The sequence below is a fragment of the Microcaecilia unicolor genome, chromosome 7, assembly GCF_901765095.1.
Source record: "Microcaecilia unicolor chromosome 7, aMicUni1.1, whole genome shotgun sequence".
NCBI lineage: Eukaryota > Metazoa > Chordata > Amphibia > Gymnophiona > Siphonopidae > Microcaecilia > Microcaecilia unicolor.
Window position 1 is genome coordinate 49264162 of NC_044037.1, and position 26426 is coordinate 49290587.

Sequence of the window (26426 nt, forward strand, 5' to 3'; positions counted from 1 at the left end):
TGACTCAAAAGCAGAGCTGGGATAGCAACATCCCTAATACCTGACCTGGTCAGAACTGCATGCATTTGGTAAGCTGTTTGAGGGCTGTACAGACATTCCAGTTGAGAGTGCCACACTCTGCTGCATACAAAGCATTCCAGATCATTTCCTAAAGACTGGGGTAACTGACTTGTAGGCATGTGGAGTGTGTAGGATGTCATGGAACTGAAGATGATATTTTTATTTGAAGGCAATGGCATTCAAACAAGTGAGGCATTATGGAAACAAGAATGGAATCTATAGGTGAGCAGACTTCTTGTTAATATGGGAGTAATTCTACAAGGAGCTGCCTAGATTTAGGTGGTATTTTAGTCATTTATGTACATATGCATAAAAATACCAAAGTCTTATATTCCACTATAAGTTAAATGGCTCTGTTCAGATTACAAGAGATAGCCAGGTATCCTAGGAGTTAACATTTTTTACAGTCAAATACAATAACAAAGAGGATCATATAAACTTTCATTTAAGAAACTTCATAAACAGAAACATTTTCAGTTTCTTCCTGAAAATGAGGTGAGAGCACTCCAGCATTTTGCTGCTTGGTAAGAAAATGTTGAATTGTGCATTTTCATAAATCTGAGAGATTTCATGGAAAATGCAGCAGCAAGATAGTTGTTGAATGTTTTGACTATAGGAATATAGTATATTCTAGGGATGGGTATTCATTTGCAACAATATGGAATATGTCAATGACCTATCCCATGTCATTGCATGTTGTCAAACAAAAATGAGCAGAAGAACACAAAAATTAATGCTTTTCCTTTTGCAGATAATAGTGCACACTCTTTTGAAAGGGGCACACTATTTGCAAAGAAAGGACTCATGGTACATGTGCAAATTATCATGCATGTGTAAACCACTGCACAGTCATGCATAGTGCTCAATCTTTCAGAAAGAATGCACCCTCTTTGCACATAGTTCACCCTCTTTCAATGCAATCAATGACTTTGTCCCCATGATGAAAAAAATGGCCAAATGAAAACATATATTTCCTGAAATGACAAGGGAAATGATTCTTGCTGCCCATCCCTAGTATCTTCTAGCAAAACATTAGAGCAAATCTAAACATCCTTGCTATTCGATTCACCTGTCTGCACAATGGTCAGTTGCTCTGTTATTTGTTCCCAGGGTCCCCATCCTGATGGCAATGATGCAACGGTAAAGCGAGGAAACTGGTCAAGTAAAGTGGACTACCTCCTCTCTATGATTGGCTATGCAGTAGGTTTGGGGAATGTCTGGAGATTCCCTTATCTGGCTTATAAAAATGGAGGAGGTATAACATCTCCATGATATAACATATCATTTACTCTCAAATCACATTCAATGCTTAGGGGACATTTTCCTAAAATGTGTTAAGCAGTTAATGAACAGCCATGCTAACAGTTAAAACAATGATTTTGACAGAGAGAGGGCAATAACAGTTCACCTAAATTTACATGCTCAGAGGTTACTTATTCTATAAGAGAAAGTAGGCATCTACTTTCCTATATAATGCTAACGTAACCAGGTATAAGTTATCCCCACAAGTGTGAGTTCTACCCATGCTCTTCCCAGACTATGCTCATGTGTACTCCCACCTGTCAAATGCATGATATACAGAATGCTTTTCAGCATTTATATGCTTATGTGCACACAGGCATGCATGTATGCCAGTATTTTATCATTTATGCATGTATTTGGCATGTATAAGGGCTTTCAGAGATTGGTTATCCAGTTAAGTAATTCCAATTCAGAAAGACAACCAGGTTGTTACAATGTACTACATAAACAAGTAGGGAGAGGCAGGCTCTTTCTTCCGGTGTAAGGAAGCAATCAGATTGTGGAAATGGGCCATCTCTCAAGGGAAATTCCTTAGACCCATATATCTGGCAGATAGACTGAGTTGGATTTTGCAACCTGCTAAGTGGTTTCTCCATACTGACATAGCCTAGAAGATCTTTGATAGTGAGACCCTCCTTTGATAAATCTTTTTGCCACTCACCGTAATAAAGTCCCTCAGTTCTGTTCCAGATTGGCATCACATGGTAGACCAGCCTCAGATCCTTCCTCCTGTATTAGAGGGTCTTCTGTACACATATCCTCCAGTATCTCTCATTGTGAAAATTCTTCTGAAACTCAAGCAGGACAGGGGAACCAAGATCAAAAGCACCCCTTATTGGCTGAGACAGACATGGTTTCCTCTTCTTCTAGAGCTTTCCTTCAGAGATCTATGGAGATTGGAAATTTTTCCAACACTGATATCACATGAGTAGGGATCCCTTCTATATCCCTACCTCTAGTTTCTAGCCCTCACAGTTTGGATGTTAAGAGGATAGTAGTGGATTCAGTGAACTTGCCTGTCAATGTCTTTCAAGTCCTGCTAGCTTCCAGAAGAGATTCGACTAGGAGGTCATATGGTTTCAAATGGAAGTTTTGCTATCTCGTATGAGGGCAATGCCCTATATCCTTTTTCCTGACCTACACAAAACTGCTTGAATACCTTCTGCACCTGTCAAAATCAGGTCTCAAGATCAACTGTATTAGCGTTTACCAAAGTGCAATTGGCACCCATCGTCACCAGGTAGAAGGTAAACATATATAGTAACATAGTAAATGACGGCAGATAAAGACCTGTACGGTCCATCCAGTCTACCCAACAAGATAAACTCATTTTACATAGTATGTGATACTTTATATATATACCCGAGTTTGATTTGTCCTTGCCTTTCTCAGGGCACAGACCAAACCTATCTTTGTTCAGCCTCTAGTTGTTCTCTTCATGCAGGACTTGCTTCTATTGAAGCCTACCATTAAGCCTCCTGCAATATCATGGGACCTCAATGTCATTTTAACACAGCTGATGAAAGCTCCTTTAGAGCCTCTTAATACCTGCCACTTGAAGTACCTGACCTGGGAGGTCTTATTTTTGGTGGCAATCACTTCAGTACACAGGGTCAGTGGGCTCCAGGCCTTAGTAACTGATCCAACTAACACAAAGTTTTACAACAATAGATTGGTCCTGCATACACATCCTACGTTTCTTCCTAAGGTAGTGTTGAATTCCATTTTAACTAGTCAAATGTTCTTCTAACATTTTTCCAGAGAACTCATGCCCATAAAGGTGAAAGTGCAGGTCATACTTTGGACTGCAAGAGAGCCTTGGCCTTCTACTTGGAGTGGACTAAAACTCATAGACAGTCTACCCAGCTTTTTGTTTCTTTTGAAACAAAAAAGGCTTTCACACTTTTTTCAATTGGCTAGGACACTGCATTTTCTTTACTTATGCCCAGGCTGGGCTTTCTCTAGAGGGTCAGGTCATGGCTCATAATATCAGAGCCAGGATAGTGTCAGTAGCCCTCTTGAGATCAGCCTCCACTGAGGAAATTTGCAGAGCTATAATCTAGTCTTCAATCCACACGTTCACGTCTCACTACTGTTTAGATCAAGACTCCCAATGTGACAGTCAGTTTGGTCAGACAGTCTTTTAGCTAGGGAGTACCAGATGTAAGGCTATGATATTCTGCTTGTCTTTAGAGATAGCAAAATTACTTACTTATAGCAGGTGTTCTCTGAGGACAGCAAGATATATAGCCTTATGTACCCTTCTTCCCTTTGGAGTTGTATTCTATGAGCTATCTATTTGACTGGATAGGTCTCATGTGACAACAGCAGGTAGGAAAGTTCATTCATGTGCCATGCAGTGATTTCAAAGATTTGTTGTAAATAAGTGGACAGCATTCCTGCGTGGGCTCTATTGGATTATATGTCACCCAGATGTAAAGCTCTGTATCCTGCTGTCCTCAGAGAATACCTACTACAGGTAAGTAACTTTGCTTCCCTAATGTTATTGTTAAGTCTACCTCCCTGTAACCTGAATTTATGTCCCCTAGTTCTATCATTTTCCCCATATCTGAAAAAGATCTGTTTGTATATTAATACCTTTCAAGTATTTAACCATCTATATCATATCTCCCCTGTACCTCCTTTCCTCTAGGGTATAGATATTCAGGTCTACAAGTCTCTTCTCATACATCTTTGGCACAAACCCCATACCATTTGTGCCACTTTCACTTGAGCTGCTTCAAGTTTTTTTTATGTCTTTAGCGAGATACAGTCTCCAAACCTGAACACAATACTCCAGGTGAGGCCCCAACAATGACCTGTACAGGCAAAGGCGCCCGGTATAAGAGGCTTGGAGAGGCTAAGCCTCCCCTGAGGGGTTTAAATTGTTGATTTACCTCCATCCTCACAGCAGGAGCTGCAGTGAAAGCCCTGTAGCCTTGTGTAACCAGTTGTAGAAATTGGTTTATGGTTTGTTTACCTTACTGCTAGAAGAGCAGGGGGGGTGGTTGGCTGGAGGTGTCCTGGGTTGTCAGGGAGATATTTAAGGAGGATGACTTCCTGACCTGCACTGAGGACAGATAGCAGCAGAATCGGATACTAGCCAGCATGATCAGAAAGTCACCAGACAACAAAGGTAGAAAAGATCATTTTATTTTCATTATAGTGTTTGGAATATGCCCACTTTGAGAATCAGGTGCTCAACATTAAAAGTTTATATTTATTTACTTATTTATGGCATTTTATCCCACATTAAACATGAATTAGGGTGTTTTGTGGCTCTACATGAGAACTGTGATATTATGATCCCTTGTTTCATATTGTTGACGGTCTGCATTTTCCGTATGGGTCATGGTATGTTGGTGTATTAGGTTCTGCCCAGTGTAATATTTATGGTACAGTAAGGTTCGAAGTGTGTTTTTGCACAAAGTTGTGCATAGTGTTTTGCAGTTGAGCGATTGTGGTTAGAATATGCTTTGAGCAACCACTTTATTCTTTGACATATGATACATATCTAATATCTAAATTTAATAAAAGGTATTAATTGTGACTTTTTATTTATTTATTTTTTCTGTGTGTTATCAGACAATTATGAATTTAAGCTCCACCCCTGGCCCCACCCCTAACCCTGCCCCCTTTAGCCTCCCCAAACAGTTGGGCCACCGACCGCCTATGTGTACAGGGGCATTAAAACCTCCTATCTTCTGTTGCTTTTGCCTTCCTTTATGCAATCTAGAATCCTTTTGGCTTTGTCCACCACCTTGTCACATTGTTTTGCCACCTATATTTGTTTGTCATATAACTAGGCATTCATAGTTAGGCACCCCTTGCGTGCGTAAATGCTGAGAAAATTAGAACTTCTGCATGTAAGCACCATTTTATAAGGGTGCACGTAAATGCTTTAGAATGCATCTGCAAGGGGGGCAAACATGTGGCTGGAGCATGGGCAGGGCTCCCAATTATGCGCATAACGTACAGAATACTGTAAGTTGCATATACCCTTACCACATTTAGGCTGTAGCAATTATGTCTGCTCTAAGGCTGCTGTAGCTTCTGGCATGTAAATGTTAGGTGGTGCCAACCATGCGTTGCTTTGAGAGGTCACGCAGCCATTTTCTTAGGAAAGCGACGAGAGGCAATAGTGCGTGGCCTTTGCTCCTATCCCCACAGACCACCAGGGACATCAGGCAGGCTCAGAGGACCTACTTAGACAGCTGGGGGGGGGGACCTTTTCTTGGCAGCGGGCCAGAGGGAGGGTGGAGGGGAAAAGGAGGCTTTATTGGGGGCCTGGGAAGGGGATGGGGGGGCTTGAAAAAGAAAATAAAAGTTATACGGTTGCCAGCCACAGTGCCAGCACCTGTATAGCTAAGAGGGAAGAATTAGAACAGCTTTTGAGCTGTCCTAAATTCACCCACTTAGCTATGTGAGTGCTGGCACAGAATCTTATCAGTGTCCGCATAACTTCAGACTCCTTCCCACTGCTGCCCCCTGTACTGCCCCTGACCGGCCCATTTTTTATGGGTGGTCAAGGGCAATATTCAGCACCACTAAACCGGGCAGTGCTGATGAATATTGTGGGTTAGGCAATATATGCATAGAGGTCAAATGTCAGTGCATATACATATAATCTATATGAATTATGCTGCCCTGTTCCCAGAGCACCCTAATTCCACCCTACGTATAGCATTATATGAATTGCAGAATATACTTATAATTTTATATATATAATGCTCTCCAATTTTTTTTAAAGCACACAATTGTTTGGAACAGCATCAAATGTCTACATATTTTTTTGAGTACTGATCTGATATCCTATATAATAAAACACACCTCCAACATTCTGAAGCTGACTGCATGGCTGAGGCATTCCTGCTCTCTGTATCCATCTCTTGAATTGACATCACGTACTTCCGGATTCGTCACAAGCAGAAGTGACAAACCACATGAGGTTTCTCGGCTTCAGAATGTTGGAGGTGCATTCTATTAAATAGGATTGGTCAGTTCCTTGAAGCACAGCCAGAGCTCAGCATCCTGCACAGTAACGCTCAAGAAGGGGGGGGGGGGGCTGACACCAGAGAGGGGGGAGGTATCTCTGTCATACACACACTCTCTCTCACACACACACTCTCTCTCTCTCTCTCTCTCTCTCTCTCAGTCAGTCAATGTCTTTCTCTCACTCTCACACACTGTCTCTCACACACTCTGTCTCACTGTATCACATTCACTCTCTATGTGTCACACAGTCACTCACACACTCTCTTGGTCTCATACACTCAGTCTCACAGACAGTCTGTCTCACACACACTCTCTCTCTCGCACACACTGTATCTGTGTGAAACACAATCTCTCTCTCTCACACTGTCTCACATACGCACTTGCACACACTCTCATTCTCACACACACACTCTCTCTCTCACAGACACACTCGCACTCAGACTCACTCTTGCTCTCTCTCACACATACACACACTCGCACATTCACTCTCTCTCTCACACACAGTCACTCTCACATACACTCTCTCAAACATACACACTCCGAGGAAAACCTTGCTAGCGCCCGTTTCATTTGTGTCAGAAACGGGCCTTTTTTACTAGTTTATATATATTTATATACACACATGCAGATCTTAAAATGCAATGTTCTAGCATGTAGGGAAATATGATGTGGATGTTTGAAAGTATCCATACTGCATTCCTTAAAATGTCAGTACATAGCTTATATATGCCACAATAACAATCTTACCTCCCTGTTTACTAAGCCGTGCTAGCGTCGACACAGCTCTGTCAGCACTGCTGCGCGGCTTAGTAAACAGGGAGGTAGATAGAAATATAAAGTCACATTAATGAAGTTTCCTTTAATGATATAACTCCAGTGTGCATTCTCTTCAATTCTCCAAAATAGGATCTAAAAGTATTGTTTTTCAGAATATGGCAGCAATGTTTTGAAAATTCAAGTGGAACATCTAACTTCTACAATGAGAAGTGCAAGCAAGGTTAATTTTACAATCTTTAATTAAACTCTCAGGTGCATTTCTCATTCCATATACATTGATGCTGGCACTTGCTGGTTTGCCTTTGTTCTTCCTAGAATGTGCTCTTGGGCAATATGCCAACTTGGGACCAATTTTAGTGTGGAAGTGTGCACCAATATTCCAAGGTCAGTGACATTGTGTTTCTTCATGTCTATGCTGTTAACATTAACAATCAATGTTAATGATTAATTAATTCATTTAATCAGCCTCAACCATAAATGAGATTAGTGAAGAATATCACAAAAGTGTATGTTTCATAAGGCTACTTATTAAAAACATAGGATGGACAAGGAGCTCAGGTATGAGAGTAAAAAGATGAAAGACAAAGGAATGAGAACAGAAGATGTGAAACTGGAAATGGAAATTCAAATTGCTAAGCAGTGATAATTACTAATGAGGTTAGGGGTGTCATGGCAGTTACAAATTTGGAGTAGGCATCTTAGGGCCCTGTTTACTAAGATGCGCTAGCGTTTTAAGTGCACGCCTAAAATTAGCGTGTGCTAAATGCTAGAGACACCCGTATATTCCTATGGTTGTCTTTAGCATTTAGTGCACTCTAAAAACCCTAGCGTACCCTTAGTGCAGCTTAGTAAACAGGGCTCTTAATATCTAAGAAAATGAGCATAGCAATTGAGAAAATGGTTGATTACAGGGAAGAAAAGTATATCTACAGATTTTAACAGCGTTCAGCTTATTATTGCAAATTATCTGTTAATGAAACTTTGCATTTCTCTGAGGATAAGCAGGATAACATATCCTTATAGCATAGATAATATCTCCGACGACACCTGCTAAGGAAGCTTCTCTAGCTTAAAGAACATTCAAAGCACAGGGATATCTTCATTTTTCTGTGGTCTCTTTTGGATGTGTGTCACTGGACCTCATCGCAAGACACCATTTTTTAAAACTAAAAGTATGCTTGATTTATTTATTGGGTTTTATTAACTGCCTTATAAAGAGATTTGTCCAAGGTGGTGTACAGCAGGTACAGCTTGATATGTGCAGGCACCTTTTAGATAGTTTGTTCATTCTAAAAAATACACATGGAAGTGACCAATTGTGTTTTTGACCATCATTTTAGAAAGACAGATGAGCACATATAGGTATCATGAAAATATCAACATATTTCCAACTCGGGGAAAGATGGGTAGGTTAAGGTGCCAGCTATGTTTAGGGGAAATAGCACTTTCACAAACTTACATGTATAAAAAAATGGAAAACACTGTCTTACATATGTGCATGTTGCCACTGATACATGTTGGTTAAAAAACATAAGAACATAACTAGCCATACTGTGTCAGACCAATGGTCTATTTAGCCCAATATCCTGCTTCCAGTAGTGACCAATTCAGGTCACAAGTACCTGGCAGAAACCCAATTAGTAGCACCATTTCATGCTACCAATCCCAGGGCACGTAGTGGCTTCCTTCATGTCCATCTCAATAACAGACTATGGACTTTTCCTCTAGGAACTTGTCCAAACATTTTGTAAACCCTGATACATTAACCTGCGATACCACATCCTCTGGCAATGAGTTCCAGAGCTTAACTGACACTCAAGGAAGTTACATTACATGGAAATACTTAAAACAAATAGGAGGAAATATTTTTTCACTCAAGAATTCTTTGAGTGAAAAAATATTTCCTCCTATTTGTTTTAAGTATTTCTATGTAATGTAACTTCCTTGAGTGTCCCATGTATGGCAGACAATTTTGTAAACCTACCTGAACACATCTTCCCTCCTTTGACAAAGCTGTCTCCCCCCTTCATGAGCTTATCTCCCTTTATCATACATCCCTAAAAGAGTTTACCCCTGATCCCAATACCCTCCATGAGTTCATTCCTGATTACAACTCAATTCATCCCCCCCCCCCCCCCCGGTAGAGCTAATCCCTTAACATCAGGTCTCATCCCTATGGTCCTCATCTCCCTGGAATCATATTCTCTCTGATCCTTCCTCACAAATCAACCTCCCCTCAATCGCCATCCACGTCTCCACCCCCCCTGTACCCCTTACCCACTCTGGAACTTACCAGGAGGGCATCCCTAATGGCCCAGTGGCACCAGCATCAAAATGGCATCAATGGGGGGATAGGGGATGCAGGGGAAAATTGGCCTATGATCAAGTACTGGTAGTGCCTTGGCATCATGAGGGCCTTGAATGGCAATTACAGGGAGGCTCGAGGGGATGATTGGAAGATTTGATGCCAGGTGGGATCAAAGGGAGCCAGGTTGACCCGATGCCAGGAGATTACCTCTCTGGAGGGAGGCAATGGGGGGAATTGTGATTGGGAGGTTCCTATCGGAAGGGTATGAGTGGGAGTGGGTTGGGATTAGGGAAGGTGGTTAGCCAGTAAGGTGAAGTAAGAGGGGAGCTCTTACTGCACCTTACTGGCAGTGATTTGCCCTTATTAATGGGAAAGGGCAGGTATAAATGTTTAGATTTCTGTTCCACCCTAGCCCCAACCTCAACATGCCCACAACATGCCCCCTTCTCCCATACACTTGTATAGCTTTTCATGTGTACACACCGACTTTGTGAACATTGTTTTTTCCATGTGTAAATCGTGAATAGGGTTTCTAAAAATCAGAACAAAAATTTTGTTAACAGTATAACAATAGTAGAATGACCAAATATAAGCATAAATACAATCTACCAAGTAAACTTGAATATGTCAAATTGAATCCTAGTAGTAGGGCTAATTTGATACAGAACCAGAAATATAAACGTTTAACAGCACTATAAAACAATCATATGACAGAAATATGATAAATGTCATCAGAATATGAATATCATAGTAGGCAACATCGAAGAACATTCATATAATATAGATATGATACAATGTTAGCACAATACAAATGAAACACCTTAATAGCACACAGCAAACCAGCTCCATTAGAGTACTCCTTAGTGCAAGTACACTTATCACCAGCTTGTAGAAAATAAACCCATCTCTCTACAGCCTTTAGTTGTTCAGTTCATGCAGGACTTGTTTCTGTTGAACCCTCCTATCAAGCCTCCTGCAGTGTCATGTGACCTTAGTGTAGTATTAACCAAGCTGATGAACGCTTCCTTTGTGTCACCCCTATAACCCTTGCCCGGGGTCTCACAATGGGTTTCAATAATTTTTTTATTCTATTGCTCTTTTTAAGCTATCTGTTGTAATACCCCTTATAAATTAATCATCCTCAAACTTTAGTTGGGACTTTCATGGTGAATAACTCACATAAGATTAGATTAGGCCTCTGCAGCACTTGGGACACTTGAGCCAGAGAACTCTGTTGTAATACTAAAGATTTTTGGACAGCTTGCTGTTGTTCACTGTTGCACCTGCATAATTTACTGCAGCTGCTGTCCTGGAGTAACTGTTCTATTCTGACCTCTAGCATTTTCCCCACTAGTACAAACTGAGAAAAAAAAATCATGCCTGTCCAGCTGTAAATAAATTTCTTCCAGTCTCTCTTTAGGGCACAGCTACTCACTTTAGCCCATGTACATATCCCTACACTGTAATAAGTACTAAAGGTTAGTAGATTTGCCTCCTTTTAAACTGAGAAACACAGATCCCACTGTCTGAACCACTTGAGACACTGTGAACAAGCATGGGCTGAGGGAACTTCACAAACACAGCTAGAACATGGTTTAAATTGATCAAAAATACTTTTAATTGTGTGGTTGAAATAGAAAACATATAGCAGCCTATTCCCGGCCTCACTGGCTGCTAGCTCAATATTGTACCAAAAGTATTTTGAGTTCAATGTAAACAAACAAAAGGGATCTAGTTCCTATCAAATCATAGAGCAGTGGTCCACAAACATGGTCCTAGAGGCATCCCTCCCTGTGTGATTTTCAGGATATAAGAACATAAGAATAGCCATATTGGATAGGACCAATGGTCCATCTAGCCCAGTATCCTGCTTCTACCAGTGGTCAGTTCAGGTCACAAGTACCTGACAAATTACTAACCACTGATACTACATCCTCTGGCAATGCATTCCAGAGCTTAGTTATTTGCTGAGTGAAAACATATTTCCTCCCCGATCGCTTTAAAAGTAGTACCATGTAACTTCCCTGAGTGTTCCCTCTACTTTGTAAAAAAAAATTGATTTATGTTTACCCGTTCTACATCACTAAGTATTTTGTATACCTATATCATATTCACCCTCAGCCATCTCTTTTCCAAGTAGAAGAGTCCTAACCTCTTAAGCCTTTCCTCATATGAGAGGAGTTCCATCCCTTTAATCATTTTGATCGCCCTTCTTTGAACCTAGGTGCTCCCCAGGCACTTAAATATATTAATACTGTTATAAAATTATCCCTTTGGTGTATTAAGGCACATCAAAAATATTATTGCATAAATAATTGATTTAACACTCGTTAACCTATAGATTAATATACACACAACTGATTTCTGTGTCATTAAAACCTCTAACACATGTTAATAATAATAATTATTATTATTAAAGCATAAATGTGAAATGAATTGAAGAAAACACCAGAAGTTGGGAAATATTTAGAAAAATCTGAAAATGTACTGAAATGTTTTGTCTGCACACACCCCTACCTAATTCTGCCTCTTTTTCTTTGTATGGTTATGTGGTTGGGAGGTGGGTGGAAAGAAACAGCAATCAAATCTCATTCGTATGATGGTAAACATATACAGTATTTACCCACATACATTTTTTTGATTATTGTCCAGTGTGTGTGTGTAACAATATAGAGTCTTGGCCACCAAGTTCACGGCTGTATTTTCTAAAAGTGCTACCTTGTGCTAACAGAAATTAGTGTTCCAGACACCATTCTCTGCAATATTTATATACTAATAAAACGTGTTAATGCAATTACTGTGCACTAATGCTGTAACATACTTTATGAGAAGAGCCACACGGAGGCGGAGGTGCCCTGGTTCCCTACGGACAACAGTTCAGTGTAGAGCAGAGAGGGAGTAGGGAAGGTAGGCTCTTTCCAATCAGTGAAGGAGACGAATGGATGATAAAAGACTTTATTGGATAACATCAAAGGTGACTCGACACAGCTGCTTTTAGCCTATGACAGATATTATGTAGGTAGTAAGAACATAAGTCAGGTTTTTAGAAAAAATAGAGAAATTGGAATTGAGATGTCTATGTTGGGACATGTAGAATTCCAGCAGTAATTTAAAAAGAATCTGCTGATGGAGATCCTCTTCTAAAACATATGCATGAAAAGAAGTATATATGCTGGCTATGGGGGTCTTTTACTAAGACGTGCTCACGTTTTTAGAGTGCGCTAAAATTGGGCACACGCTAAATGTTGGAGACCCCCATAGGAATGCACTGGCGCCTACTACTACTACTACTATTTAGCATTTCTATAGCGCTACAAGGCATACACAGTGCTGCACAAACATAGAAGAAAGACAGTCCCTGCTCAAAGAGCTTACAATCTAATAGACAAAAATTAAATAAAGTAAGCAAATCAAATCAATTAATGTGAACGGGAAGGAAGAGAGGAGGGTAGGTGGAGGCGAGTGGTTACAAGTGGTTACGAGTCAAAAGCAATGTTAAAGAGGTGGGCTTTCAGTCTAGATTTAAAGGTGGCCAAGGATGGGGCTAGACGTAGGGGCTCAGGAAGTTTATTCCAGGCGTAGGGTGCAGCGAGACAGAAGGCGCGAAGTCTGGAGTTGGCAGTAGTGGAGAAGGGAACAGATAAGAAGGATTTATCCATGGAGCGGAGTGCACGGGAAGGGGTGTAGGGAAGGACGAGTGTGGAGAGATACTGGGGAGCAGCAGAGTGAGTACATTTACCTCTTAACATTTAGCGTGCGCTCAAAACGTGAGCGCACCTTAGTAAAAGGGGGTCTATATGTGGATACAGTACTCATTTAGCGGGTCTTTTACTAAAACTTAGCTCGAGTTATCTGCAGCTGGGTCCATTTTATTCCTACGGGCCCTGCTGCAGATAACTCGGGTTAAGCGTTAGTAAGAGACCCTCTTAATTGTCAAATTCTAAAACATCAGCGGGGGCAATGCATCAACATACACATCGATGTAACAGAACTTACGTGTGTTTGTGGGTATTTCTGAGTATAGACATGTGATTGCTGAAACATAGATGTGTATGTCAGCGTTTTCAGATACCTACATGTCTACATTCTGCCAAGTAGGTAAAAAGACCACATTTCATATTTTTTGCGCGGGGGGGGGGGGGGGGGGGGGGTAGGGGGCACAAAAAGCACACAGTCCAAACAATCAAACTGTAAATCCCAAAATTGATCTTCACAAGCATAGACGTCCATTCCCTTCCTGAAATCAGGAATATATGTGTGTTTCTTGAATCTACCCTAGTTCTGCTTAAAATAACCTCAAAACATGCCCCCTTGACAAATACACATATTCGCAATGTGGACTTGTAAATTCAGGCTTTATTAAAATTGGGTTTTCTATGCGTGTCTGAGATGCAAGTGGAAATGCATGTCCAAATCTTGAATAGAACTTCAAAAATAACCATGAAAATCTTTCAAATTTTGTGTGTATGAAGCATTTATATATATATATTTTAAATTTTACTTTTCACACAGTACATAAGAACAACTATGAAGCATTTATATAAACCTTGCATTTGACATTTTTATCTATACTGAGTATTTTTACTGTTTTTCTTTTCCAGGTGTGGGAATCAGTATGGTTCTAATGTCAGCATATGTGTCTATTTATTATAATGTTATAATTTCCTACAGTCTGTATTATCTATTTGCCTCATTACAAAGTGTGGTACCATGGGCAGACTGCTTTGAGTGGGCAGATGAGATGTGCGGCAGAGAACCCAAAGGTAATTTTTAAAATATTTTTTGGCTTAATAAACCATATTGGGATTGCCTTAATTAACAATAATCTGATTCAGAAAGGGCTTCATGCTTTTGTATATGGAACATTGGAAAGAAATATGTAAAAGGGATCTGTGCCTGTCTCTCCATCCAGGGCAGGATTAAGGCATAGGCAAACTAGGCGTGTGCCTAGGGCACAAATATTTAGGAACGGCCCTTACAAGTGTGTTAATTCAGTGGCATCCAAGGCAGATTTATACACTGGTAAGCCATTTGTTGGCAGAAAGAAAAGAGATAGGGGAGGAGGAGAGAGAGAGAAAGGACCTGAGCCAGTACTGCCATCAGAGGTCTGTCTGTTGTCCCCACCGCCTGTGTTTGGCTGGAGAAGTAGGCAAGCAACACTTCTTACCTGTTGCTTCCTGTTCTGCTGACTTTTCCCTGTAGTCAGAATCATATTTTATTTATTTGCTGCATTTGTATCCCATATTTTCCCACCTCTTTGCAGGCTCAATGTGGCTTACATTATGCCGCAATGACAGCTGTCATTAACGGTAAGAGAATAATAGAGTATTGTTACAATCAGGGCCGGTCTTAGCAAGTGCGGGGCCCTATGCAGACCTCATGTCCCACCCTCTGATGTAACTTCTGCAAGGGCGGGACATGAGGGAAGGCCGGCCAATGGACAAAGCGACTTTTCTTCTTTTACAGACGCGAGGAGGCACTGCCGCTTGTAGCTTTTTTAAAAATGCTGGGTCAGGTGAGGTGCCGGCGGGTCGGGTGGTAGACGAGGGTCGTTTGGCGGGTCGGGGAGGGGGGGGGCTCAGATGGCTGGAGGGAGGTGGAGCAGGGGAACGAGGACTGGAGAGTCGCGTCGCTGGACATGGAGGGCAGGCGAGCATTGGCGGTGGTAGGAGAGGTGAGGCAGACGAGGCGGGCCGCGCGGGGCCCCCTTAGGCGCGGGGCCCTATGCGGCCGCCTTGGTCGCCTCTGCCTAAGACCGGCCCTGGTTACAATTAAGGTACATTAGTTGTCAAGGGAATTGGGAGTAAAGAAATAGAATGTATCAGATATGCATAATGTAATACAAAGTATAGTGTAAATAATAAATATGGGGTATAGAGGGTCTTTTACTAAGGCGTGCTCACGTTTTTGGCGTGCGCTAAAATTGGGGGCATGCTAAATGTTAGAGATGCCCATAGGAATGCATTGGCATCTGAAACGTTTAGCGCGCACCCAATTTTAGCACGCGCCAAAAACGTGAGTGCGCCTTAGTAAAAGACTCTCTTAGTTTGTTATAATTTTAGAAATGTGTTTACATTATGATGGGGTGTCAAGCAGTTGTTTGTCTAGGGCCCACTAAACAGTTAGGCAGATGGATGGAAACAGTGTATGATTATCTGCCAGTAACTCTCCAAATAACAGAGAAAAAGTCACAAACTTTGGCTTGCTTTAAGAAAATGGGAAACTCAAATTCAAAAACCAGAAATGTCAGGGGCTTCCAAAAAAAAGTCCCCGCAGTTCAAGACAGTGAAATACTGACAAAGAAAACCCTGAAGCACAATTCAAGTTACGTTACCAGCAAAATCCCCCATGCACACAAACAATCCGGTTATCAAACACTACATCCATACCTTACAACGTTCTACCTGCATAACTGCATACCCCCCTTCCCCACATCTCCTCACATGTCTACTGTACACAGTTTGGGATTTATTAACCACTTTTATGAAGAGATTCGCCCAGGTATATGTATATACATACATACATGCATGCCCACATACCCCCATTCTCTCATATATACACCTCCAAACAAGCAAATTCTAACACAACTATTAATGCTTATAAATCTTTATTCCATTATTGCACTTTACATATTCACATTATTGTTCATTATTTGTTAACATCCACAAATAACACCATTCACTCTTCATCCATTCATACAATACTTATACGTATATCCCCACATTTTAAACCTATTCAAATTACCCGTATAAGAATGTATATTTTCTCAAAACTTGCCAATCAAGTCCGACAGTGGTTAATCTGACCAGATAGCAACACACTCAATGCGATTATACACAAATATAGTACTAGAAAGTTCTTCCAGGTTCTTCCAAGAACCCAATCACTTCGAGGTTATCCAAAAACTGGTATCATTCTGTTGTAAACAAGTTTTTCAATTTGCAAAAAATCCACTGTTACTTCACTTAATAGGCAAAATTGTCCTTAAAATATTTTACTCCAAGACCGTATACATCCTGGAAAATTCATGTAATTTTCACCATCTTGATTGTCAGTTATTATCACATAACTGCTTGCACTGTTCCTCGTAACTGAAGACATGAAGACATCATTGGTTTAGATCTTTAGCGATACATTCTCTTTTTCACAAGGACCCTACACGTACGTGTTTCGCTCCTCCGAGCGTCTTCAGGGGTCACAATCTGAATGAACAACAGCATATAATTCACTCTCTATTACACTTTCTCCATTATTTCTAAACAAATATGACCATGCTTACCGGCTATCGCAGACTGTTGGGTACTCGAAACCAGTCATCCACCAGGTCGTCACTTAGGACGCCCAAACATGCGCATAAACCTGTATCAGGATTCAATATTTATCCATCACCAAACCTCCAAACATACACACTATACATACACCACATACATGTCTTACTCATATATATACTGCAAATACATCAACACATACACACACATCCTACAAATACATATCTGTCCACAGATATACACACAATCCTTCACACACAGATACCCATACTCCTCCTCAAAAGTTCATCACATATCTACAGTACAAACATACTGATCCGTACCCAGTAAGACACATTCCCCATCGTTTGAATATACCTCACACCCACATACACCCCACACCAAAGGTACAGCTACCGTGGAGTGAGCCTATCAAAAAGCTGGGGGCTGACCACAGCAAGGGGCCACCTGGTGCTCAACCAACCCTAGCTTGAAAAAAAGATGAGGAACTAGTGGAATGAGGTGAATGTGGCGCATTCTACACTTGCCAAATCATATCCTGATCTTATCATAAAACTCTTCCCCCCCCCCGCTGCATGTCCAGCAGCACATAAAGCACTACATTTCCTGTTGTCATGGGGCTGAAGTCTTGTGCTAAGAGCCATGAGACCATGATCTTGTCACAGTCCAAGATGAAGCACTTAAGCACTTCGCCTGCTGCTGGGCTACATGGGAGGAAGAGTTTTATGATGAGATTGGGAGGTGGCTTAGCAAGTGTAGCACAGCTAGAAGTAAGTGCAGTGTGTATGCTGTAGTTGCCTTCTTACAGCTCCTAGTCTTTAAAAAAAATGGTTTATATATACCACAGGAAAGAGGAAGAGGTGGGGCGTGTTCCATGAACCCTCCACTACTTCCCCTGATCCTCACATACAACTTTTCTTCAGACCTTTCACTGAACCTCTACCCCACTCTCTCCTTACAGACCTGGGTGTAGGTGCAATTTGGGATTGCTATGGCGAGAGCGATATCTCGCCAAATATTATGAGGGCTAATGCTGAATTAGTCCCCCTCCACACCACAGCCAATATTTATTTATTTATTTATTTATTTATAGCATTTATATCCCACATTTTCCCACCCAAGGGCAGGCCCAATGTGGCTTACAGAAATTTACAAAAGTCATACATCAATTCTACAACAAACAGTCAATGGCATTGTAGTGAAAGAGGCTAGAGAGTAATAGCAGAGGTGGGGAAATGTGGAAAGAGAAATTGAATTCAATAGGCAGCGGTGCAGGGCGGGTCAGGAGCGTAAGCTTTTCCGAATAAGAAGGTCTTAAGGTATTTTTACAAGGTCGGACGATCAGGGGTAAATTTCACAAATTTAGGTAGACCATTCCACAGTTGTGCGCTAATATAGGAAAAGGTGGAGGCGTAGGTGGTTTTATACTTGAGGCCTCTGTAGATTGGGTAATGCAGATTTAAGTACAAGCGAGCTGATCTGTGAGAGTTTCGAGGTGGTAAGCTGACAAGGATGTCCATATACGCAGGGGCTTCACCATAGAGAATTTTATGCACCAGAGCGCAAATTTTAAATGTTATTTGGTCCTTGACAGGGAGCCAATGCAGTTTCTCACGCAGCGGTCTTGAGCTTTCAAACCTCGATTTACCATAAATAAGCCTAGCAGCTGTGTTCTGGGCAGTTTGTAATTTTTTCAGAAGCATGTCTTTGCACCCTGGAAATATCCCATTACAATGACTTTCTTGTCCTTGGCCTGTGCCCCCTTGCCTTAAGTAAGAAGGAAAACTATGCCAATGGACAGGAGACACTTCCCTTCCGCTACACCCCCACACCACTGTTTCTTCTATGCTCCACCTATAGTCCTGCCATTGTGGGGTGCTGTTTCACCATCTCATTTTGAATAATAAGAGACAGGCAAACTCTGTGGGACACCAGAGAACCTGTCTGTCCCTAGTGATTTGAAAATACAATAATGAAGTACCATCCCTCAATGGCTATAATGCAGTTGGAGGACTCCCACTCAGCTTAGAGGGAACAGTGCCCCACACCCTCCCTGCAGATCCACCTTAGATAAGTCCCCTCAGTCACACCCATCCAACATGATCCCTGCAGACTCTTCTCCTCTACTATATACCTGATACCCTCCCTACAGTCTCATCTTACATACCTCCTTAACGAGGACTGCACCATCATCCCAGGAAGAACCTTTCTCAGACCAGTCCACCCCCCTTTCCTCACTATGTGTCCTACAACTTTCTCCTTTGTCTCTTACTCATATACACATCCTGCCTCACCTCTGCACCACATCCACAAATACCCCACACGGACATGTGTCACATACACACACTCTCATATATCACACTCCACTATGCCTCCAAAATATAGAAGCTCCTACTCATACACCTTACACATCTCACCTACAGCATATACCCTCCACATACCCTTAGTTTCTTAGTTACCTCCTTACACACCCTACATGTACCCCTGTCCTACATACAAAGCTCCTAGCCCGTGTACACTCCTAGCCTCAATATCTACTCACACACGCTCTATACCACATTACCTCTCCACCCCTCCCCCTAACTCCCTGACTGGAGCTCTGATGTGAACTCCCTGGCCCCAGCTACTTTAGAAAACACGGTATTAAAGGGGCTCATTCAATCCAAGCTACACCATTGCCCCATACTCTCCACATATACTCTAGAAACATACCCCTCAAATGTCTACACAACACCACCACCCCAACACAAATATAACCTCACACTATTTAGGGCTGGATTCAGTAAATGGCACCCAAATTTGGGCACCAGAAAATATCAGTGCCCAGCGCTATTCTATAAAGGGCACTCTGGGATGAGCGCTCTTTATAGAATAGTGTTGGGTGCTGAATTCTGCGCCCAATATTGAGCACAAGGACTTAGAGCAGCTGAAACCTGGTGTAAGTCCTGGCACACAAGTTGGCATACATCCATAGTATTCTATAACACTGTATGTGATTTTTCAGAATGCCCCTTACCCACCCATGCCCCTCCCATGGCCACACCCCTTTGCAGTTATGTGTCAAAACACTTAGGCACTATCCTGTAACTGGGTGCATAAGTATATTTGTGCGTGTATCTGCCGTTTCAGTGCTGTTTCGTCAACTTGCATCCCTTAGAACATGTTTCTGTGCTGGAAGTTGGGCACCTAATTAGCACCTAACTTTAAGTGCCATTTCCAGAATTCTCTATTTAATCCTCCCAAGAACTCATATACCTCTATATCTTCAACAGTACATACACAGGCTTACTTCACACATCCCCTACACAAGACTTCCCACACATACACATACCTCACATATAACTCCTCATACACACCTCACATAAACACTCACTCAGGCACCACTGAGATTTAGTGCTTTCCTTCATGAATGGCGTATCCAGACCGTAATAATATCATGCACAACAAATCTGATGGTTAGAAATATGTTTTGTATTTTTCAGTAAGACTGTTGCAATGTTAAAAATATTAATGAAATGCATTTGCTCACAAATTAATATTCATATTATGTCCCTTTTATACAGCTTTATGCAATGTAACTTCAGGAGGTATTGTCACTATAATGAACTTGACATGGGTGGAAGAAAAGAATCTAACTTGTAATCCCAACAGTATTATCTATCAGTCACTTCAAGCCCCAAGCATGCAATACTGGGAGTAAGTATATTTGACCTCATATGTCAGTCACATGTATAGTAACTTTTGAAGCTTGGCTTACAGTATATCTATTCATGTGTATAAAAATAATGGTACATAGAGGGGGGGGGGGGGGGGGTGGAAAAATAAAGGTCAACAAACAAGTCAAAGGGAATACCTTTACATTTGTTTCTAGTTTTCAAAGCTAAGCTCCCATCATGAGATCTGTGCAAACTCATGCGTAATGGATAATGAGAGTGCAGTCACTACTGACGACTGGTAAAGCCTAAAAAACAGAAGGATTTCTACCTTATGTTTGCATTTGGGAAGTGATCCATGTAGGAAACAATGATTTTGTTAACTATGTCTAATGAAACATTTAGGAACTGCACAGCAGACTGCTTTGACTTTAGATGTGGATATTGCTGTAGTAATGCTTTAAGTAAAGTAACTTAGATAACGACCTACTCTTTGTGACATGATAAAATGTCCTGGTCTTTGTGACATGATAAATTTAATTATAATTTAATATAATACATTAATTTCCTGCCTTTTCTGACATGTAGTGATACAAAGCAGCTCACAATACATGAGAATTAGAACATATTTAACATATTTAAAAACTACATTAAAACATAATCAGATAGAATGTAGAAATCAGAATCATGTGACTAGAGAGGGGTGTAACCAGCAAAAAAAAGGAGGTGTCGATGCCCCTGTATAAGTCATTGGTGAGGCCCCACTTGGCATATTGTGTTCAGTTTGGAGGTTTTATCTTTTTGAAGCAGTTCAGAGAAAAATGACAAAAATGGTATGGGGTTTGTGTCAGGAAGTACTTTTTTACAAAGAGATGCCTGGAATGCCCTCCTGCGGGAGGTGGTGGAGATGAAAACAGTAACGGAATTCAAAAATACATGGGATAAATACAAAGGAATCCTGTGTGGAAGGCACAGAACAAAACAAGCTTAGCAATGATCAGATGGCAAAACCAGTAATTGAGAAGCAAAGCCAGTACTGGACAGACTATTACAGTCTGTGCCCTGATCATGGCTGGACAGATTCAGCTTCAGTAGTTGGAGAACAAGGCCAGTGTTGGGCAGACTTCTACAATCTGTGCCCTGATCGAAGTAATAAATAAACAAACTGGAAAAAAGAAAACCACAGGCAAAACACATGCAAAAGAAAGAAGTAGGGGTGAACCAAAAATATTATCTGAATTGAATACACCCCAGCCTGGACATTATATATACCGGTAGTAACATAGTAAATGACAGTACATAAAGACCCATAAGGTCCATCCAGTCTGCCCAAAAAACTCACAGTAAATGGTATGATATGATACTATATATACATGCATGATCTTGATTTGTGCTTGTCATTTTCAGGGCACAGACGGTAGAGGTCTGCTCAGCACTGGCCTAGTTCTCCAACTACTGAAGCTATCATCAAAGTTTCATTCCAGTCATCCAAATCTGTCTGGCCACGATCAGGGCACAGACCGTAGAAGTCTTCCCAGCACTGGCCTTGTTGTGCAGCTACTGAAGCTGAATCTGTCCAGCCATTTCAGGGAAAAGAACCTTCCAGCCGAAATGTAGAGCAGAAAGAGTCTTTATTTACCACTGGGTCATTGTTACAATGTGGTACTAAATAAAGATTCTTTCTGCTCTACAGTTATCACCACTGAAAATTAGCAGTTAACATCTAAATGAAAGCTGGCTGTTTTGGGGGTATTCTGCAGAGGAGTCGGCACTTGGACAGTTAAGTACCGATTTCAGCACTTAACTGGCCAGGGAAACTACATAAAACACAATCCTATCTTTCTGCAGTAACCTATGACCATTTAAGTTCTGAATATTGTTTTAAGCGGCTGCGGCCATGTTTAAGCCAGTGACACATAAACCAGATATTCAATGCCAAAGCCTGGACATGGCCTGGCATTGAATATTTAGGAATAATGCCAGCAGCAGTCAGCAAAATGCTCCCCACTGCCGGCTGAATTTTTACTCCTCTGAGCACAGACAGACCATGGAGACCCAGGGAAGACAAGAGCAGCCTTCCAACATATGCCTTTACCCAACATATGCCTTTACCACAGGTGTGCAAGCAGCAGAAGTTTAATACAGGTAGGCCACGTTTTACTTAGAACCTTGTGAAACCCTATTCCTGGAAGCCAGGTTAGAGCTAGGTTTTGATTTGGTTAACCTTGAAGACAAAAGAATAGTGCACACTGAGACTGTGGAGCCCTGTCAGGGACAGAGCTGCAGGGAGATTGGAATAAAAGTGTCCTGGAATGCATTTACAAAGTTTATCATACCTATGCAGGGAAAGACTTTGTTTTGATTCTATCCCTTATGCATAAACTAGCTTTTTGCACATCTAAATGCTTCCTAACACTTCTTAAATGACCAGTTACATAACAGATTAAAGAGAGATTGGCACAGAGCTTTGAAGTCAGAAAAGAGACACCTACATCAGGATATTAACAATTTCCAGCTGATTTTGCAAAAGGCCTGTTGAACACAGGGCTGGCTCAATCATTAGGTATGACTAGGCAGTAATCTAGGGCACAAGCTTTTTGGGGGCAGCAAAGACCAGTTACAGTCTAAGCAAAGCAAGTCCTGACAACCACACAAACTCAAGGAACCATCATCACATACACAAACATCGTATAAAAATGCAGGTTAAATTGATAATCATGATCGTTGAGTTTAATAATCAAAGAACAGCAGCAGTGTCCCCCTAACAATGGTGCACAACACAGCAATGAACATGAAAAGAAAAGGGCAGACCAGGTGGTGGAGGATGCCCGAGGCAATCTTTCAACCCCACTCCCCCGACACCCCTCAATTAACTTTGAAGCCCCTAGCATGCAGCCTCCCCACCCTTAGATTTTGATTATTAAACTCAACAGTGAGTTGAGTAAGTTCCCTCTCCTGAGGTTCTTGTCAAGGATTGAGATTTGCAGTGAAGACCCCATTCTGTTGTGTTTGGACATTATACAACTGGATTAGTCTAATCGTATAGAGCATTATGAAAGAGGATACGTTGGAACTGGATTTCAAGCTAAGTGATTTATATAAACTGCTCCATGTTGACTTTTTCTGTGAAATTTATTTGGGATGTGTTTTTGGAAAACCCTCTTTGAAATGATTTTGGGAACTTTTGATATTTTTTTTGATGTATGGTGCTGATTATTGAACTTGTTGATATTTGAATGAGCAATGACGGTGAGTTTTCCCTTGGCTGTTTTTGAGGGTTTTTTTCTCACTCTTTGGGTTTCCTCTCAAGTGCAATATAGAAGCTGGTGATAGTACTGGACTCCAGTGATAGCCCCGGAGATTTGAGGCTTTATTGTTTTAAGATTTTGATATCAGTTATTTGTAGGCACCATACATTTCAATATAAGGCAAAGTTTATTGCTTTTGTATGCAGGCAATTTTATAAAGTCATTAAATTGCCTCTTATAAATTGCCAACCAGCATAACTGTGTTCGCTTTGAAATCATGGCACATGCTTTCCTGGTAGGTATGCACAGGGGCAGAATTTGAACTGAGTGGAATTCACAAGTATACGTATGAATTATAAAATACTAGGATAAAAGGCCCGTTTCTGAAACCAATGAAACGGGCGCTAGCAAGCTTTTCCTCGGGGTGTGTGTGTTTTACAGAGTGTGTGTGAGAGTGAGTGTGTGATAGAGAGAGAGTGAATGTGTGATTGTGTGTGACAGAGAGAGTGCGACTGGGTGCGAGAGTGTGTGTGTGAGAATGAGAGTTTGTGTCAGGGCCTCCCTCCCCTCCCAGTTCCAGGGTTTTCCCACCCCCTCCCTCCCCTCCCCTCCCAGTTCCATGGTTTTTCCACCCCCTCCCAGTTCTAGGGTTTTCTCCACCTCCTCCCTCCCTCCCAGGTCTAGGGTTTTCTCACCCCCTCCCTCCCTCCCTCCCTCCCAGTTCTAGGGTTTTCCCTCCCTCCCTCTCAGTTCCATGGTCCTCCCTCCCTCCCAGTTACAGGGTTTTGCATCCCAGTTCCAGTGTTTTCCCTCCCCCCTCCCTCCCAGTTACAAGGTTTTGTGTCCCAGTTCCAGTGTTTTTCCTCCCCCCTCCCTCCCAGTTACAGGTTTTCCCACCCCCTCCCACCCTCCCAGTTCCAGGGTCCTCACCCACCCTTCCTCCCTCCCTCCCTCCCAGTTCCATGTTCCTCCCTCCCTCCCTCCCTCCCAGTTAGTGCCTGTTCCTGCAGCACCATCGCCAGATGTGTGTGTGTGTGTGTGGGGGGAACCCCTGAAGCAGCTTCAGAGAGATCTAGTAAGACCTCCCGTCAGCATCAAAAATATATTGTAATAGACGTCTTGCAGCTTAGAAAAGTATGACCACCTCTTGCCCTGTCCTCACGCTCGTAGTGCGGGAGACGGACTGAAAGCCAGGAAGAAGAAAGAGACCAAGACAAAATCCCTTTCCCCACACAGCTTCCCTACCATTTCGCAAACAGTTCTTTCGCATCCTTGCTCTCCAACCAGTGACACAATTTAAGTGGTAGAAAGCGGAAAGTAAATGTCACAGCATGCGGCCGAGATCCTTTGAGAGAGAAGAAAACGGTGACATGTGGTTCGTACCTTGCACTTTACATGTTTGTAGGGGGGCTTGTGGCGGCATTACGCAGGCAAGTAACTCCTTTTCTATTTTCTGTTTTCATTACCCGCCCTCGACTTCATGACATTTTGACATGAGGGCGGGGCGGGTGAGCAATGCTATTCGTTGAGTACCATTGCTCCGCCCTCGACGTCATTACGTTGTGACGCGAGGGCAGGGCATACACTCATGGGGAAATCGCGATCTACACAACTACAAAGTTATAACTTGGAGGAGGCTTCATTAGAACGTTGGAGGTGCGTTTTATAGAGAGATAGGGCGTGGCTAAGGGCGGGTGTATGAGTGAGGGTGAGTGGTGGTGAGAGCCTATAGAGATGGGGCATGGTTGAGGGCGAGTGTATGAGTGAGGGTGAGTGGTGCTGAGTGAGCTTCAGGTGCTGAGTGAGCTTCAGAACGTTGGAGGTGGGAATTATTTATATAGATGCTAATTTACACAGTGCTTATTTAATTTAGATCTGCAAGGGAAGCATGATTTCTGTGTTAAAGCTAGTATTTTATATAAAGATACATAGGTGCCCATGGGCTCATTTTCAAAGCACTTAGACTTACAAAGTTCCATAGGTTACTATGAGGTTCATTTTCGAAAGAGAAAAACATCTAAAAAGTGGCATAAAGCAGTATTTGGAAGTTTTTCTCACAGAACATCCAAATCAGTATTTTTCAAGCCTATTTTTAGATGTTTTTCTATGTTATTTGACTGCAGTGCATCCAAATCTCAAGGGGGCATGTTAAGGGTGGGATTTGGGAGTTCCTAAAATCTGGATGTTTTTCAGCCATAGTGGAATGTCCAGGACTAAAACTAAGACGTTTTGAGCTAAACCTGTTTTTAGAATGAATAAGGCACAAAAATGTGTCCTAAATGACCAGGTGATCACTAGAGGGAATCAGGAATGACCTTTCCTTACTCCTCCAGTGGTCACTGACTCCCTCCCACCCCTAAAAATATGATTAAATTCAGGTATTTATTTTGTAGCAGGGGCAATGGAGGATTAAGTGACTTGTCCAGAGTCACATGGAGCTGCAGTGGGAATTGAACTCAGTTCCCCAGGATCAAAGTCCACTGCACTAACCACTAGGCCACTCCTCACTCCACTCCAGCAGCATGCTGGTCCCTCGACTAGTGTAGTTGTGGGTGCAGTGCACTGTAGACAGTTGGACCTAGGCCCATACCTCCTCCTACCTACTAAATTTGTGGTGGCAACTGTGAGCCCTTCAAGACCCACATATAGGTGCCCACTTCACCTATAAGAAATATTATAGTGGTATACAGTTGGTGGTAGTGGGTTTTATTGGTGGGGGGCTCAGCAGACAAGAAAAGGGAGCAATGGTGAGATGTGTACCTGGGAGCATTTATTTGAAGTACACTGCAGTGCCCCCTAGGGTGCCCCATTGCTC

General features: G+C 41.9%; 1 protein-coding gene across 1 annotated transcript in view; it reads left to right on the forward strand.

Moving 5' to 3' along the window:
* The first annotated feature begins 1206 nt into the window (after positions 1-1206).
* The window catches only part of LOC115474985 (sodium- and chloride-dependent neutral and basic amino acid transporter B(0+)-like), a 127914-nt gene continuing 102694 nt past the window's right edge, over positions 1207-26426 (forward strand). Inside the window, exons 1-4 of the mRNA XM_030210726.1 lie at positions 1207-1315; positions 7387-7518; positions 14044-14205; positions 20274-20406. Of these exons, the coding sequence (XP_030066586.1) occupies positions 1246-1315; positions 7387-7518; positions 14044-14205; positions 20274-20406 (497 nt within the window). The 5' untranslated portion in view covers positions 1207-1245. The remainder of the gene's footprint in view (positions 1316-7386; positions 7519-14043; positions 14206-20273; positions 20407-26426) is intronic.